Source organism: Poecile atricapillus, chromosome Z (assembly GCF_030490865.1).
Source record: "Poecile atricapillus isolate bPoeAtr1 chromosome Z, bPoeAtr1.hap1, whole genome shotgun sequence".
Taxonomy (NCBI): Eukaryota; Metazoa; Chordata; class Aves; order Passeriformes; family Paridae; genus Poecile; species Poecile atricapillus.
Genome location: NC_081289.1, coordinates 12,126,603 through 12,146,050, shown reverse-complemented (window position 1 = coordinate 12,146,050; position 19,448 = coordinate 12,126,603). Strand labels below are relative to the sequence as shown.

General features: G+C 40.3%; 1 protein-coding gene across 3 annotated transcripts in view; it reads right to left on the bottom strand.

Moving 5' to 3' along the window:
* Nucleotides 1–8,157: 8,157 nt before the first annotated feature.
* Nucleotides 8,158–19,448, bottom strand: part of LOC131573212 (protein FAM185A-like) — a 38,768-nt gene continuing 27,477 nt past the window's right edge. The window contains exons 8-9 of one of the 3 annotated variants that reach the window (XM_058826940.1): nt 10,473–10,590; nt 8,158–8,240 (exon numbers count right to left, since the gene is read on the bottom strand). In XM_058826940.1, the coding sequence (XP_058682923.1) occupies nt 10,475–10,590 (116 nt within the window). In that variant the 3' untranslated portion in view covers nt 8,158–8,240; nt 10,473–10,474. The other 2 variants (XM_058826941.1, XM_058826939.1) reach the window with 2 other exon arrangements.

Sequence of the window (19,448 nt, the reverse complement as noted above, 5' to 3'; positions counted from 1 at the left end):
GTCTGTGGGGGCCTGTTTCCCAATGACTGAATGTCAGTATATGGCAGTAGATGTGTGCCTGTGCTCAGAACACCACACGGTTACAGTGAATGAGTCAAGCTATGGTGCTGTGACCACTTGCTCAGGCTGGTTTTCACTGACCAATCTCTCAGGAAAGAACCTTCTCTTAAAGACCATTCTGAACTTCCCTTAATACAGCTTGTGCCTGTTACCACTGGTCAGCACTTGCCCCTCAGACTTCCCTTCTCCAAGCTGAACAAGCCAAGTGACATAAACCACTCCTTATAATTCTTGTGCTCAAGATATTCCACCATCATGGTCACCTTTCTCTGGGTGGTCTCTAATAGTTTAATGGTCATTAATAGTTTAATGTCTTTTTTATATTGTAGTGCCCAAAAGTGCCCCCAGCACTTGAGGTGAGGCTGCCCCAGTGCAGAGCAGAGCGGGACAATCCCTCCCTTGCTCGGCTGGTGATGCTGTGCCTGATGTCCCCAGGACAGGGCTGACCCTCCTGGCTGCCAGGGCACTGCTGGCTCACGTTCAACTTTCTGACTCCCAGAGCCCTTTCTGCAGGGTTTCTTCTCCAGCCTTTCATCCCCCAGTGCATATGAATAACCAGGTATATCCCATCCCAGGTGAAGAATTGAGTTTTTTCTCATTTAGTTTCATGCAGCTGGCAATTGCCCAGCTCTTCAGTCTATCCTGATCTCTCTGTAGCTCCTTTTGATCCCGCAAGGACTCTCGTTTAGTATCATTGGCACACTTTACACTTAATTCCTGCATCCAGATTATTTATAAAAACATTACAAATTGAGCACTGGTGTCTGGACACTAACCTGATATAACCCCATTTACTGTAACTCTTTGAGCCCAACCTGTGAGACAGCTATTTACCCATGTGAATTATGGTGTATTATGGACTTTCTCAGCTGAGTGCAGGACAGTTTATCCAGGATACTTTTGGAGACAGTATCAAAAGTTCTGCTCAAATCCAAACCCAGCACATTTACTGGCTTCCTTTGGTCAGCTGGGTGGATGACCTTGTCATAAAAGGAAATAAAGTTGCTTTACCAGGACTTCCCCCTTGTGAACTTATGCTGGCTGTGCATTGTCTCTCAAGTGTTTTTCAATTACTCTCAGAATATCCTTCTCTATAATTTTACCAGACACTGAAGTAAGACTGGAGGGCTTGTAATTGCCGGAGCCTTCCTTTTTACCTTCCTTAAAAACTGGGAGAACCAAGCTGAGAGTTGAGTTTTCACTTGTGAGTCTCAAAAGGTATGGGTTCAATGTTCACCACCCTTCCATGGAGGTTAAGAGCATTACAGACCAGGCCCTATATATCTAGAACAGCACAATGGCCAGACATGCCACAGGGCCTGAAACTGGAAAGGAACTGAAGCTCAGACATGGTTGATATATCTGAGTATATAACTCAGTAAAACTTTATGAGAGTAAGAAATATATAATGCCATCCTATATAGACAGCCCATACGACGAGAGCTCTAACTGTACTCTAACAGGTCTCTGTAAGTACTGTACTTCCTGCTGAACCATTCCAGGGTTAAATAGTTGCTTTTGAGACCACAAGACCAATGCATATGCTTAATAACTCAAAAGGTATTTCCAGTGCGCTTCACACTTTCCAAATCCTCCTCTACTACTTCCCTGTCTTACCACAAACAATTCTGCTGTCATTGCTCTTATTTTCTTCACTGCTCTCAGACAGTTTTTTCAATGTCATCTCAGGACTTCCTCCTTAAAACTTCTACTTCTAATTAAACATTTGTTAGGTACAAAGAGTGCTGTAAAGGATTGGTATACAACAGTATTAACTGAAAAAAAATTAATTCAGATTAATTAAATCTCCTCATAGTTTTCTGATTTACAGTTTTTCTCATATTAAGCCTCAAGGGATTTTCCTTTATTCTCAGATTACTGTTGTTGGCTTGTTTATTCTGTGACTTCATATCTCTGTTTAGAACAGCAACAGTGTGTCAGCCTTTTCTGATTCTGCTTACTGATCCATCTTCCCGTAGAAGTGAGATGTAATGGGAACAGACACTTGTGCAAATTCCAATTTGTGTCGGGTGAGCCATCACCCAGGAGCTGACACGACTTCTCAGAAACCCATTTGCACTATTGTGGCCTGGGATGACCCAGGATTATGCCTCTGCCTCAGAGTTCCACATGCAACAGGCTCTCCAAAGGTCTTGATTAAACTCTCCTAACTCAGCCAAGGAATTTCCCAACCAGTTATTTTTACTCTAAAGATAACCCTGGAGAGTTACACATCTTTGCAAAACAAAAAAGCAACCATGAGATACACGTCTCCACCCAGTGTTATCTTTGCCCTTTTTGTGATGTTTAGAACTAGGTAAAGTTTGCCAATTTTATTTTCTTGTGTCTCATTTTCTGGACAGCAGATGGTTCTTTGCCTTGCCAGCCTCAATCTCTAACCCTTCACACCATATATTCAGTGATATATCTATCCTGCACCATCTGAGTTCAGGACAACACCTACTAGATGGATTGATAATTCAGAATAATGCAGTCCCGAACATTTTTTGCTTGTTCCAACAGGTCCAAAGACAGCCCACCCCAGACTTTGCCAGGCCACAGAATATACTGGCTGCATCCAGATGGAATGATATTCAGAAGATAAAAGGGAATTCACAGCTAGATTCAGATATGTTCTACATCCTGCATGTTTCCCAGTTTAGAAAAATCTTTTTATTTTAATTGCAGTTCAAGGCCAGTATGGCAAAGATGATAAAAAATGTATCTTCTGCCAGTAACTACATCAAAAGCACGGTAAAATATGGCATGATTGTAGAGTTGGTTATCTTGCAATAGCTTTTTAACAACATCAAAAGCAATGACAGTATTGTTGCTGTCACATATTTCTATAAAATTATGTGTTTCTTTCACAATCTGTATGTTTCTGGTAATGAATGGCAAGCAACAGATTGTCAGAAAAAGAATCAGTGGGCCCTCATTCTCTGTTTTCAGACTAACTCTTGAAACCATATTTAGGTTCTTAGATTTTCACAGAAGATAAAGGCTGGTTTCAGGTGTAATTTATTCAGGTGTGAAACCTACATTGCAGAGACATTTCATTCCCTCTTTAAGGAGATGGAAGAGGTAGTCTATATAAAAATCACATTAATCTGGAGAATTAAATACGCTAGTGGATTAGGTTCTAAACAAGCAATAGAAAAATATGTTTTTAGTTTAAAGTTGCCCTAAAATATCTATGGCATAAAATACTACTTCATTGTTCCAAAGGAATTCCCCATTATTTATTGTTAAACATTAATCAGTCCTAGAAGACATTTCTTAATAGACTAAACCTTGCAAGTATTGAGTCATATCTCTTGTATTGTGCCACATTATTTTTCAATATTTTTTTATTTTTACTGTTTTAACTAAAATAGAAAACATGTGGAGCCACAACTTCTTCAAGTTTCAATTCAGTGCAGCTTCGCAGGAAACATTTATAGGCTTTCAACTGTTCATTCTTTCCAGTATCAGGTACATATTTGCCAACATACTGCCCCACTTCCAGGTTTAATAAATGTTAAAAGTAAAAAAAACAGATCTGTGGCCTGGTATCCTGCTGCATATTTGTGTATCCAGAGGCTAATCACCTTTCAGTTAATCCAGTTTCTAAATGGCAGAAAGAATCATGGATAATCTAATGTGGAAATACATAGTATGGGTACAACTGATTTCTGCCACTGGAGGAAAAGAAACCTAATTCTCCGCTTACTAAAATGTAGGAAAAGGTTGTGCCACTTTGCACAACCAGTGTGAAATAACACTGGCATCTTTAGAGAAACGCTTCTGTTCCCTATAAAAACTTCTGTGTTAACATTTCTAGATGCAAAATGAGAAAGGAAACCTGTCATTGACAGAGAAGCCAGCTAGTCTTGTGCTTTCCCCATGCTACATCTCATCTGTAACAGTTTGGTTCCCCCAAAACATCTTCTTTGAGAGTAAAATTAGATGCTTTCTTCTTTCTTGTCTGCACTAACATAAAACCAGTTACATTTCTCCTAAACTCATGACTACAGTATTAACAAGTAATTCAACAACAATTCCTCTTGTAATTTTTGCCTTTTAAACAAAAATTACACTAGGTTTTAGTAGTTACAATACATTTGACATTTGGAGAAGACTTTCATTTTTATTTGGTTTTATTGTGCTTTCTGATGGTTGCTGTTGGTTAGAAAGGAGGTAGCAAGAACTCTTTTTCCGAAAAAGTGGAATTTCTTAGGCATTATCCAAATATTCAGATCTCAAGGCAAGAAGGATCCAACAAACATGAAATCAGAAATGAAGATCTCCTACACATGATTTGGTAAAAGACCAACAACAATTACTACTAAGTCTTCCATTTAATAAGCAACAAAAATACAGTACTGTCTTCTCACTGACTGTAAATCTGTTTTTTGGAAGTGACACAGAGGCTCCTGGAGTGCCATGTTTCAGCCACTGAGTGCACATGAACTGGATGCCATAAAATGATAAAACTACTGCAGCTGACATAGACCTCAGAATACTTCAGATCCTATCTAACCACATTTTATAACCTGGAGCATGCCTGCAGGATGCTTCCTGCTCTTCCCATTAGCTCCCTGCCTCCACTTGCTTAATTTCTCCTGTACTTACACTATAAATATTTCTCCCAAGTTTGTTTCTGTTCTCCATCACATTTACTTTTGATTGGTTTCTGTAACCTCATCTCAAAAAGGTTTTTTCAAATCTGCTGCTTTCTATTATGATGGACCTATTCAAACAGGAGCAGGGACTCCAGGGCATTGGTCACAGCACCAGGCTGACAGAGTTCAGTGTTTGCCACTGCTCTCACTGCTTGTTTGACACAAGAAGTGTTTGGACAATGCTGTCATGCACATGGTGTGACTCTTGGGGATGGTGCTGTGCAGGGTCGAGAGTTGGACTTGATGATTCTGGTGGGTCCCTTCCAACTCTGCACATTCTGTGATTCTGAAAAACTGTTGAATTTTGGAATGGCTCAGGATTCAGACCATATTGCAGAATTGTATTTCCCAGTTACCCCCTCTCAGTAAAATGGATTCAAACTTTGGGTAAGGATTCAATTAGGTATTCCAATGCTGCTCAAGCCCTGTGTTTGGGCCAGTACTTTTGTCTGTTTTGCCAAAGATAACTAATTATTGGCTGAAATACTTCTATTCATCAGTGTGCTCATTTAAGAGAGTAAATAAATAAATAAATAAACGCAATTAATACAATAAACAGGCTCTGTCATAGTACAGTATATCTTAAATAAACAATATTTTTACCATGTGTTGATGACTAACGAATGGCTGTTTCTGGCAAACCACTCAACTATAGCTCCAGGCATGGGACATCATAATTTTCCAAAAAATAGTAACAGCTCTCCTTATACATGCTACAGACAGCCGCTATACATTGCAGTTTCCATGAAAAACAGGAATTTGGACTTGGATGAGTTGATTTTTTATAGGCCAGAGCTTATAGCTCATATAAATTGTGCACACATTCCTCAATGGCACAGGCCTCCCTAATATAAAAACAGATGCAGCCTTGTGTTCATGTGGTTCATAGAGTGTGTCAGTGTTGGATTTTTTATAAAAAAAATATCCTGCAGTGGTTGAAAACAAGCCTTCTTGCTTCACTAATTCTGTCCCTTTTCCACTCCTGCCCACTTCCCCCTTCCTACTGTAGTGGTGCAAGCATTACAGCTGGGCACATCTGCCTCTTGTAACCATCACCAGCATTTCCACTTTGGGAAACAAACACAAAAAACACTGTAGCTGCATTACTGGCAGATAACAGAGCACTTCAATTTGGATTTTTTTCTAGTATTGTCTGGATGATGTATATTATGTTTTTCCACAGCTTAGGAGTTGGCCAGCAGGGAGAATGACTGCCTTGCTGTGACTGTGACACATCAGATCAGGCTGAATCTCCTGGAGAGGATGAGAGATGCAGAGTTGGCTCTTCCCCAGGAGCACTGGATTACGCTCAGCACAGGGGGGATTCTGGAGCGCAGAGCTGGCAGCGGAGGAGGCCGGGCAGGAGGGGGCTCTGCTCAGCGGGACCGGGCTGGCAGCCAGGTCACACAAGGCATGGAAAGAAAGAGACTTTCACAAGACTGAAAGTGGTGGGTTCAGTTTCTTCAGCTTGGGAAGGTAGTGAAAATTGCTGGATTGACATTGCCAAAAAAGAAGGTAGAGTTGCTCTTGTTTTTAGTGTGTCTCACTCAGGAGGCCTGATTCTCTCAAATTTTGATCTAGTTTATTACTTTTGTGTTCTAATGCTGCAGAAGGGCAGTGGCCACAAAATTTTGAGGAAGATCTGAGGCGCCATGAGTGGGTTTGAGCATCAGAAACAACTTTCTTCTGGTTCAGCTGTCACAGAAGCTGCAAAACACAGCCTTAGGCCAGTTCCAGTAAATGCAGTAAAATGGCCCTTCCAGGGCCAGTGCCAGTAAATGCAGGTAACCATAAGGCTCTTGTAGCACTGCCTGTTGTGTACTCAATTCCATTTCTGAAATAATACACATTAAAAAAGGTGAGTGACAAGATAACTAAAGTAGAGAGGCTGGCCAAAAAGCAAGCAGAAGGTGAATGAACAAGGAAAGGGTAAAAAGACTTGGAGGTGCCACAGACACTGGTTCAAATAGAAAAACAGAGAGAAGGACCTGCACAGTAACTATAGCCTTCCTACGGAGCTATGAGAAAACACCCTGGAGATGTTGTAAAACCTTTGGATCTAGCTGGTTTATTTATCTTGTTTGGTTTTGCATTTTTTTCCAAAGAGAATGTTATTATTCCAGTGGCATCACCTACTCAGATCTGTGTTCAGGCAGACCCTGACATACTAGAGCAAATCTGGATGAAGCCCAGCAAGACCAATAAAGTTCTGGAGCATGTGACATATTAAAAACCTTCAGAGAATTGCTTTGGTAAGTCCCAGGAGAAGGCTCAAGATGGAGAGGACCTTATTGCTGTCTCCACCTCTCATCAGAGCATATAGAGCCAGACCATTGTCAAAGTGCACTGATAGAACAAGTGGCATATGTAAAATTCTGATTACAAGGGAACTTTTTTTTAATCAGGAAACTCTTGAAGAGGATCCCAGAGACTGGACAACCTTAATTCCTAAAGATATTCAGAACTCGCCTGGCAGAGCCATGACTCACCTGGTCTTGTTGGGTACATTAAAAGCAACATCAGATTGAAACACCCTCCAGAGGCCTCTTCCAACCTAATTCATTCTGTGACCCTATGACTTAACCAGTTATCTTCTGGTACTTTCACTTATCAGTAGTACTTTCCACAATAACCTTATAATATTGATAGCTTTTGTTAAAACAAGGAACTTTTCCTCATTAAACTGGTTTTAGTGTTCTTTGTAAAAACAGCCTCTGAAAAATTTCATTTTGTCATAATTATTTTTTAAATGTTGTTGCAGACAAGCTGTCTTGAAATACACAGCTGAACTGGAGGAACAGGAACATAATGTTGACCCTCCTTCCTGGCTTGGATATGACTGGGATGGTAATATAATCACCTCCACCAAAAAACACAGATCAGAGCCTGAAAAAACAAATTCTTCAAAATGAAAAATGAAGAAATTGTGCAACATCTCTACAGTTCAAGGGTTTTACTCCAGAGCATGAAAAGACCACTGTGTTATTTTTTCTTAAAACTAATCACACTTTAATAAAAGGCCATTTGTTGCATTAGTAAGGAAGCATAGCAAATCTTTCTCACAGGAGTATGAATGCCTTCAAGCAAGACAGCTGCACTCAGACAGCACTGCTAACTCTCAGATGTTGATTCAAGCTGTCTTCATCTTCCAGTAATGAAAGTTTTTGTAGTCCCGTGCAGAGTAAGCAATGAATAAATTTGCATGTGTTTGTGGTTCTTGTTTGCCATGGAGGTCTTCTCCAGGACATAAACACTCTGACTCCCCACAGAACTTCACACTTGATGTGGCTGGTACTCATCAAGTACAGCCTTCTCGAGAAATTGAGAGCAATGAGTAGGTAGCGACTGCAGATTCTTTAATACACTACACCCATACATTTAAGCAGTTCTCTGCTTCTCAACAGTCACTTGTGCACCCAGAGCCCTCGTTCTCATAAAAGCCTCTTGGGCTGAGTCCAACTCTCTAAACAAGCTGATGTTCGTGTCTGCAGGTCTGAACTGTGGGCTGGCTGTCAGCTGCCAGAGCAGAAGAACCAAATTAAAGGGAGCACAGATGAAAAAAGTGTTAAAGTATAAATGCTACAGTTACAAGAATGTCTTCTTATCAAACAGACAGAAAAGATATATGAGCACACAAGGGATTTGCCATTCAAATTCTAATTGCTGATAACCTACTGATCTTCCCTTGTCTAGAGAAAAATACAGTTTAACCTCATTGTAGTGGAACAAGACATTGCTCAATGCCTCTGGGGAAACTCCCAAGAATTTGTCCTTCATCTCATTGTTGACCTTTATATTAAGATTCTACCTGGTCTCAACATGTATTAGCTTGGCATGAATATAATCAGTAGCTTTAGAGGTAGCACAATTTTTCTTCTGGCTGATTTAAACTTTAAACAAGTAACTAACAATCCTGACATTTAATTCCTGCTACATTTAGAAAATTAATGAATTCAAAGCCTGAGTTTGCTTTCTTTTGAATATGGAACAAATAACATGTTTTCTTAGTGTGTTCTGCCTTAAATTGCTGATGCAACAGTCCCAAAAACCACAACCTTAATCTCAGTGGCTGACAGGCTTTGTATTTCAGGTGAATAATGGGACCATTAAAAGGATTCAATCTTGTGAAGTACCTACTAGAATATTTTGATGTTTTCACGTGGTGTGAATCTTGAGGTGTTTTTTGCACTTTGGCTGCAGCAGGGCATAGAAATCATTACTTTCAACCATTTTTTTGGATATCCAAAACAATTATAATTTATTAATTTTGTGACTTTTAAAAGTATAGTAACTCATATCTAATAATATTGTAATACCTTTAGTAATACTATTAGAAATGTTTTATATATTAGTGTTTATATTAAAAATACACATAATTTGTCATATGCATCAGTGCCCACCTCATCTCAACAAACAGTATACACAACAGTAAACAGGAAGTGGAGTTTTTAACCATTCTGAATTACAGTAGACGTGCTGCCCTTGACTCTTGAAATCCATTAGCCAGGGGCAATTATACCTCCTGGGGAATCCTGTGGCAAAGGAGAAGTAATTTCATAATGTACCATTATGACCTGAAGTACATACACATATATACAAAACTTAAAGCCTGACCTGACAGTCTGAATTCTTTCCTGCTCCTTGCCCTCCCCTTACCTGGCAGGGATTCTTATTTGTCAGCCTAAAACAAGCATTTCACTACTGCTTTTATAAGGTGCCATAGAGAGGTATGGAAAGGCTTATAAAAGTTCCATTTACTTTACTGTATGCTTATATTACATGGAATGTGTTATATGTGTATTACACATATAACACAGAATCATCCACGAAAATCGGGCCTGCCCTTGTGCAGGTCTAGCTGCTCCCCTCACCTCCCTCCTCTGCCTTCCTGCCTCCAAGAGCTGCCTGGCAGCTTTGCAGGACAGGGCTCTAAGTCCCTGCAAACAAAGAGATTCCAGTTCTCAGTCACCAGGGCAACACTTCCCCTCTATAGCAGCTTTTCCTTCAGGGAAATGCTCATGTGGACTCCCCACCGAAGTCCAGTTGGAGGAGTGTTCCTCCTTGAAAGCAGCCAGATCCATTGCACTTTTATTTATTTAAAAAGCTTTTCTTTGCAGATGAACAGTGGCAGACAGAGCTTCAGTTCTTATTTCTATCCACAAACCAGAGGTTCAGGATGACATGGAACAAGTTCTGCCATTTCACAGAAGTATTTTTATGAAATATCCATCGCCCAGGCAGAAACTGCTCCAGGCTCAAACATCAAATGAGAAGACCACATAAGAACTACACTGAAAGTGACTTTTTCCTATCCATGATAGCATTTGGTAGAAGAAAATTCTCTGCATTTTGCATAAACCAGCAGAATTCCCACAGTATTAGGACATTTAAATTAAAAGTATAACAGATCTTGCAAAGCATGTCATCTTGGAAGTGCTGAAAATGTCTTTTTTATTTTTAAATGACAATTCCAAACTTTTGTTTGAAAGCTACCAGCTTTTAAACTGATATGGTAAGTTGGTCAAGTTATATAAATTCTGATTGTGTAAGATCATCTAATTCCTAAAAGGCACTAAAAGTAAACCAGACTGTTTAGCACCAGCACTGTCACAGGCAAATCTTGGGTTAAAGTGTTCTCATTTTTAATAGCTTCTCTTTTATATTAAGAATATTCATCCAAAAAGTTTCATAATTTTACAAAAATGTTCCTTTGTAGTTTCTTGATTTAATCTCTATGGCCTATTTCACCTTCAAGAACTCTTCAGCTTGACAGATTGGATCCAGCTTTGGCTTTTAAGACACACTTTGCCATTTTGTGTGTCAGCCTTAATCCATTTGTCTGTTTCATCCCTTTGATTCATGTGACCTGGAAAAGAGAGTTGTTTTAGCTTAATCTGACACACAACATATCATCATCACATTGTCATTTTTTTCCAAGCTCCCTGGAAGCACTTATAGCACTTTCATTTGGTAGAATTTGTGTACTTTTAGCAGAGACTTCTGACATTTCCTTCTTGATACAGTTTTTTTGCATTAATCTAATTTCCCATAATACATCTTTACAATAGAGTAGTGGTTTTTATTATACAGTAGTGCACTTTTTATTCTAAGCTAAGAAACATGTTATGGTGAGTTGACCCTGGTTGGATGTCAGGTACCCACCACAGCCACTCTACCACTCTCCTCCTCAAATGAATAGGCCAGAGAAAATACAACAAGAGGCTCATGAGTCAAGATAAGGACAGGGAGAGTTCAGTCACCAATTACTGTCACAGGGAAATCAGACTCAACTTGTGGAAAAAATTAATTTCATTTATTCCCAACCAAATCAGAGAGGGGAAATAAGAAAAAAAGCCAAATCTTAAAAACATATCCCAGTCACCCCTCCCTCCATTCCAGGCCTAATTTCACTGCTGATTTCTCTACTTCCTCCCTACCAGAGGCACAGGGAGACAGAGAATGAGGGTTTTGGTAAGTTCACACATCATCTCTGCCACTCTTTCCTCTGCAGGAGGAGAACCCTCATGCTCTTCCCCTGCTCTGACATGGAGTCCTCCCCAAGCTGCAGTTGGATCTGTGCAGCCCTGCAGACCTCCAGGAGCTGCAGGGCAATCGCTGCTCTGGTATCTGGAGCACCTCCTGCCCCTGCTTCCACACTGGCCTGCACATGAGCGGGGGCTGCTGCTCTCACTCCTCTCTCCAGCTGCTGGTGTGCAGTGGGGTTTTTCTCCTTTAACAGTGTTATTCACAATCACTGATGGGCTCAGCCCTGGCCAGTGGTAGTTCCACCTTGGAGCAGGCTGGCACAGGCTCTGTAGGACTCAGGAGAAGCTTCTGGCAGACAGAAGCCACCCCTAGAGCCCCCACTACCAAAACCTTGCTACACAAATTCTACGTGTAGTGATTTTTTCTGGGGTAGGGTTAATTTTTTTTTATAGTAGCTAGGATGGACCATGTTTTATATTTCTGCTGAAAATAGTGTTGAAAATATATAAAATTTGTTATTTCTGAGTGGCCCCTTCAGAGTTCCAAGGCCTTTTCTGCATCTAATACTGCCCTGCCAGCGAGGAGACTGGGAGTGAATAAACTGGGAGGGGACAGAGCCAGGACAGCTGACCCCAAATGACCAAAGGGATTTTCTGAACTGTATGGAGTCATGTTCTGTATAAGAGCAGAAGAGGGAGCAGGGGACATTCAGAGTGACCAGGGATTTGTCTGATTCAGTACCTCTTACATGAGATACAGCCCTGCTTCCCTGGGGATGGCTGAACACCTGCCTGTCCTGGGAAGTAGTGAAAGGATCCCTTATTTTGCTTGGCTTGTGTGCAGAGTTTTTGCTTTATCCATCAAAGCTGTCTTAATTTCAAAGCCTTTTTATCCCAACCCATGAATTTTCTCACTTATTTTTCTGCTTTTCTCCCCCATCCCATTGGTGGGGAGTGAGTGGCTGCCTGGTGCTCAACTGCTGGTTCTGGTTAAAGCATGACTCTACATGAGATACGAATCTGGCTAAGTAATTTCAAAGATTTTAATTGCTATTGTAAACACTGAAAAGAGACATGGTAGGACCTGATTGTCCAGATGACCAGACATTTTGCTACTATTAATGTTTCCTTGTGATAATGGCCTAAAAAAACCCCACAACTCTGAAGTATCTCTCTTATATCATAAACCATATTCATAGTCATGGGCTGTAAAGTTCACTGTATAACAAAGAAGAGAGCTCAACTCAGTCTTATTTTATAATTAAGAAACTGAGGCCAAGAGAGAATAAGTGACTTTCCAAATTTATACGAAACATTTGTGTCCATATTGGGAATTAAACTGGGATCTTTAAAGTCCCAAATCAGTGCCATTATCACAAACATCACCCTTCACTTTGGTTTATCTTCACAAAATATCATTTATTATTATTTTAGTGTTCCATTTAACTGTGTGAATTCTAAGTTTAGAACTAATTTGAGCAAGAGGGATGGCAGAGAAGCAGATTCTGAACCAACCTTGCAAACATGCTCTGCTCTGACCTGTAACACAGCTGAAATTAAATTCTGGCCACAGTAAAAACACTGGCAAAACTCCAACTGACATCACTGCATTGGTTTCCACAACCCAGGCCTATGTGCCAGAACTTTTCAATAGTGTTTCAGTGCTTTAGCTGTTCTAAGTGGGATTCATTTAAGTTTATGGGCCAAACCCACAGCAATTCATAATAAGCTGAGGTATGGTTTGGAAATACAGTTCTCAGAGGAGTCCAACAATGTCAGTCACTTCAGTGTCCCTTCTTATCAGACTACAGCTTGCCTTCAGGCATCTCCATGAGGACGTCCTCGTACAATTTCTGCACTCCTCATTACTCCAGACAGCAGCAGTCTCAATCCCACTCAGTGTATCATTTCTACAGTAAAGCAGAATCCACAGACCTACTCACCATCTAATTGAAGACTTAAATCTGTGATTAATCACCAAGTTGGACAAATGTGTTGTATATGGAATACATTAAAATTTGAAAGTTCAGTTCCTCAGAGCTTTCCTGAATCACTGATTTTCAATAGTGTTGTATCAGAGTATAGAAGGAAAATTAAAATACGATCTGTCTTTTAAGCATAAATAGTGCTCCAAACATGTCATCAGTCTGGTTTTTAAACAGGAAACAGCCTCCAGGTGACAAGAAATTGAACCAACAAAGAAGTATAAAGGAAAATTTCAGCTGATCATTTAACAGAGCTGTAGAACACTAAAAATACAGCTTTTTCTCCTAGGGAGAGAGGACACAATAAATGCAAGGCAGCGATACATTTCCAGAAAATGCATATTGGGGTGCTTGGTCCCAGTTCCTCCCTCTCAAGTTTTTGTAACTATGGCTTGTACTTCTGTACAAGAAACAAACACTGAAGCACAGAATCAGTGCTGAAAATGGTTTCATACACTGTTACACCTTGGCAAAGAAGTTAAAGAAAAGTTTACGGAACACAGGAATGAATTTACAAGAGCCATTTTAAAGGTGAGTTGTTGTCAGAGCTCTGTTTCTCATTTTGCTTTTTCTATCTGAATGTAGAAAAAAGTTTTCTTCCTTATATTTCTGGAAATTTTCCTGTGAGGGAAATATTAAGGTTATTAAGCCCATCACTAGTAGGAAGTTTGAAGTTATTTCCAATATTTAAATAGCTTTGTGTATGAGGCACTAATCAAGCAAGGTTCAGTAGGAGACCTTCTGATGGCTGCTTGGGTCTTAACTGTACTCACTGCTTGTACTCTGAATATAATGAGAACATAAGTGGATTTTGAGGAAGACTTTGCTAGATTGATTAAATCACAAAAGCAAACAGCCTCCTGGATTGAGAATGGGGCGGGGGGGGAAATTAATTTCAAAACCTACCAGTCAAGACAGCAGCAGGAGTTCAGGAAAAGACAGATACACCATTATGCTGTGTGGCCACCTTTTCAATTTAATGCCCAGGAAAAAGATTGTGGTTTTTCCCCCTCTCCAGTATGTGGTGTTTAAAGGAAGGTAACACATATGCAAAACTTGACACAGTCAAGTGCTGACTGTTTATTTACTTGCCTTCCTGGAAACTGGAGAAGTTGAGAGCTCTATTTTCATACCACAAAACACAAGAAGAGGATCATATTTTAAGTGTTGTTCATTGGTAGTATTAGGACTGTGGTATATATCAAAAGGCTGTGAACAGCTTGAGCTGAATGCAAGCTGAAACCAATAAAAATCTGTAGGATAGCATCTAATCTAATGTGTTTAATAAAAGTTGGATGAACTTTCTATTTGACTCAAAGGAATGTAATCTTTTCCAGATACAACCTGGGTCTTTGTTTATTTTTTTTAAGATATTGCTTAAGGATCAAGGCTTCACAGAGGGCAGTGTGTAGAGGGACACTATAAAACAAAGCTCTTCCCACTCAATTCTAATGGCTAAGAGTCAATAAAAACTGCTTCTAAGAAAGAAGGAAAGTTCTGAAGTGCCTTGAGAACAGACTAAACAGGGGAGGCATGACAGCAGATAGTGTTACTCCTGGGATCAGAACTGCAATGCTGACTGCAACAAACCCAAGACAGCTGCACAGTGGGAGAAGGAGCTCTACACTTGGGCAGCTGGTAAACTTCAGATAAAACCTAAAGTTTCAGCTGACTGACATAATACAAGCTCTTTCAGTTATTTCCCTTTTAAAGGCAAGTTGCTTGTCTCATTCACTGCCCTTCAGCTGTGTTTGTATTCACCTCTTGAACTCCAGGCAGCTAAAAACACAGACATTGCCTTGGAGTAAGCAATATAGAATTTCTCATAATGAAGACTCTTAAACACATCCATCCATAAAGCTTTGTGCATGGTATAAGAGACTCATGCAGTCAGCCCCCTCTGGCACACTGGCCTTAAAGCAATCCTAAAGGGAAGGTCATAGCATTCCATAGACTGCTCTCCCAGTACTACTGTATGAGTGACCAGTGAACAGTGAGAAGTAATTATTCCTGATGGCAGGAAACATCTGTCTAGATCCCCTTTGCTCCAGCAGGGAACATCAGGCAGAAGTGAAAGTTGTAATATTTCAGTGCATGCTTGAATGAATGATTGTTGTAAGGAGAAAGGTGTTTCTCACCACAGTCTATGGGGAGAACCAAGGCAGGATGAGAAGACCTGAAGCATGTCAGTAAGAGAAACATGAAAAGCCAGAGGTAGGACAGCAGTGTCAATGTCCATCTTCTCAAAGGAATCTGGTAATTACAGACAGGCTGACTCTCCAGAGGCACAGGAAGAAAGCCAGCTAAGAAGTTCTGCAGTATTAAAAGACTAATTAGATATTCCATCAACCCATAAGGTAGAGGTAATGTGTACCTGAAAATTTGCACAGTGGAAAAGGAGTTAGAGAAGTCAATGGGGGATTTCCTCTCCATGCCCTGTATACACATCTGAGGGAAGGCATAAATTAACAAGGGAGAGTCCCATTACCTGCATGGTTACCAGAAACATGGCTCAGAGGAACACCGCTCTCAGGTGGCTTAGCAAAGCTCTTGTGCTGTAGCCAGGATGGGATTAGCACCAAAACCTAAAAGTCCTGTTAACTGCTCCAATTGCTGTGATGCTGACAACAACCAGGAGCAAGTATGTCTCGACTTGGGAGAAAACAGTAACTCCCAAAGCATATGCTCCTTGTGTAAGGACAGAAAAATACAAAGGGGTTTGCCAGTTGAGAAGGTAAGAACAGGAGACACAAGAACCATGACAAACATCCACAGCCTCTGAGGAGCACTTGTGACATGGTGGGACTTTTACCATGGAAACTCACACAGCTGCTGCAAACCAGATGAAGTGACTGCAAGGTTAAAAAATTACTCAGCACCAAGCAGATGGCATCAGGTGAAAGGTTGCCACTGGATAGGAACTTGGCACTAGAACTGGGGCAAGGATGGAGAAACATCCAAAATCAGGTGAGTACCTGGCACCAATCAGAGATGAGATTTACATGGTTTATTTTCAAGACAATTATGCCAATGTAAATTGACACCATTAGCTACAAGGATTCAAATAAAGTCTCTGAATGACTGCAAGACTTTTTCCAGCAAGTTTACAGTGGTTAACACACAAGCTGGCAATCAAAATGGCTAATGTGTGTCCAGTGGCTGCATTTCTTATAGTCCTCATCCACTCACGTGCCTGATAGCTTTCCGTTGTTACTGTGGAGTGGGTGGGAGCAGATGGTCACATCAACCTGAGACAAGAGAAAACAGGGCTGAAAGCCTCTCTGGAGGAAGCACTGAATTTGGTCTGAAATGTTCACAATCTGCAGCACTGACAGCCCTACTGCCTCCCCAGAAAAGTGCTACAAGGAAGTTTACCTTGCTGTTTAGCAAAGTTTCCTTTACCATAAGGTCAAGTTATACTTTCTAGTCCTATTGCCAGTGGACAGAACAATTTATTTCTTTATTTCTCTGTAGCCACTTCTTATGTACTAGAAAAATGCATCTTCCCTTCCTTTTGTCTTCTCTTGAGACAAAACCAGAACTTTTCAGTGTTCTCCCATTAATCATGATTTTAGGACTCTGATGACATGTTCTCCTTTAGAGATTCTACAGTTTTGAAGGACAGTACTCAAAACTGGACAGATTGCAGCAAATTATTATTAATGCCATGTAAAGGCAAAGCATTATTTTGAGTTTTACAGAACAAGCATGTTAATATGCTGTTTGCTTTCAGTGGCGTAACACTACCGTTTCCTGATATTATTTAAATATTGCTCCTCTTGGGACTACACAGGTAATTTTTCCTAACTTTGTACTTTGAACTTAACTGACTGGAAAAATGGCCTAGAAAGCGTATAAATCAAAATTACTTGAACTTTAACCTTGACCTTCAACATGTTTGCAACCTCTTTGATGTAACAGTCTCCTAAGTTCATTTTCTGCTGAAATATTTAACTGTTTTTAGCCTGCTACACTTTCTCTTACCACATGTAGTACCTATAGCTAATTACCTCTGCTGGCATAAGATTTAAGAGCACAGGCAGACTTGGAGACAGGGAGAAGGCAGACATTGAGCAGTAGGGGCTTCCCTTCTTGGCAGTGAAAAGCAAGAACACCTTGACTTGATTACAATCAGAAATTACTGGAATTGCTCAAGCACTCTAAAGACAGCCAAACACTTCCCCTGACAAAAGCTAGACCAGAGTTTACTCTGTTTCTGTAACATTGCACTTCACCATACATACTACTTCTAAGACTACCTACTGATGCCAATGGAAACAGATGTCTTGCCCTTGCAAATTACTTCAAAGAATAAACTCCCTGTCACTGCTCTGTACCTCCCTCCCTTTCTCAACAAATGTCTCAATTTTGCAGGAAAGTCCCTTCTTTTCCTAAAAGAGCAAAACACATTTTCACACATCCTTCTGTCTCTGGAGCATTCACTCCAGACTTCCATCATCTTGCTTTCACTACATCCCCCTCTGTTCCTTGGCTGTCTGGAAAAACCCTGGCTGTGAGTGCTTGTGGGGTTGTACTGACTCCCACCTCAGTGTGGAAGTTGGGGGGATGATGTACATGATAACTGCTCTAAAGCAGTAGGGAAGGCTTTCCTAGAGCAGGGAAGTGCAGGACAAAGTGCATGTTAACCCAAGTCACAGAACTCCACCCTGTCTTCCCACTCGACTGTCCTTTCAAATATGCCCAGAGGCAAGTAAAGCTTCCTAAGAGGTCAGAGTTCCTGTGTTATTCACATGAGAACTGGATTTTCTAAAAAATCATCTGGTTTTAAACTAATCTTTGAACTCAAAAGCACAAAATTCCTGAACTGCCATCCTCTTGTGATACAGTTTTAAACCACTTGGCAAAGCCCCTCCTCCCTCTCTATTTTATATTTCTTCAGTCACAGCAGCAGGACAGCTATGGACCTTGTACCTGAAACTTCAGCAGTGAATAATGTTCTCAGGATACAGGAATTGTATTAAATGATTTTCAATTATTTGAGAATCTAATTATACAAGAAAATCAGCAAATATCACTTTTAGGAAGAAGCAATTGTTGATAATGAGGGGGTAAGTTCTTTGCCTGCAGAAAGGATACACCATAAGACAAAGAGAACTAGAACCAGGAAATACCTCCCTTTTTATGTAATACCTTATCTTCTTTAAGCAACTGATACTCATTGGCCTAATACTATTGCCTTTGCATAGTTCTTGATGATTTCTGTGCCTTTGGGATATGCATATTTGAGAGTTAACTAATCAGAGTCACTTTTGGCCCCAAGTGACTAGATCATTTCAATACAGAACAGTGGGTTGAAAAATGACATCTCCTTCAGTGATGACTGTCCTACATAAACACTGACTGGGTTGTGAAACCAGAGCAGTCATTCAGCTGTGTATATTTGAAACACCACTCTTATCTATAATGTTGCCAAAGTAGCAAGATGATTGATTGGCCCGTGGTCCTCATTCACTGAAAAGAAGTCTTCTTTTACTGCTGAGATGTTTCATTCCACAGAGTCTTGCTGGGGTCCTTCCACAGATTTCTAGCCTGAGAACTTCTAATTATGGTTTTTAAAGAAACTGTATTTAATAATCACTGTTAAATTTAAGTGCTAGTTACTGTTCCTAGGGAGGAGGTGATTATATAAGCAGGCTACATACTAAACTTATGTAATTACACTTCTTATGTTTCCTGACTTTAAGATTACCATCTTACATGGGGGAGGAAAAGAGTTTTTGTGCATATTTTCTTAGGTTTAAAACCAGAGCAAAACCCAAAGCCTTACCCAGTCTGCTATCACATCAGGTCACACTGACATAACACGTTCAAACATAAAGCTGGAGCCCTCAGACACATTAAGCTAATGTATTCTCTAGAGCAAACTGTTTAATTGGTAAAAGCCAACAGCCTTAACTTCTAGATAGCCACATCTGGACTGGGGGAGAGAAACACACACCCTGACAGTGAATTGTGCAACTGCTTTCTAAAGCAGGAAACAGCAAGACCTGGGATTCTAAGTTCAATTTTAAATGCCTTACAAGAATCCTTCCAGTAATTGCAGGTACCTTTCCATGTACTCCCTCTCTATTGCTCCAGCTTCTTCTGCTCTTCTCATCTCCCACCCATCATTTCTCAGCCTATCCTGCACTACTGTACATTTATATATATATTCCATATACCCCTTTTATTTCCCCCTTTGACTCAGATATTTTTTAATTATATTTTTAATATACTAGGTGGCCTAGGAAAGT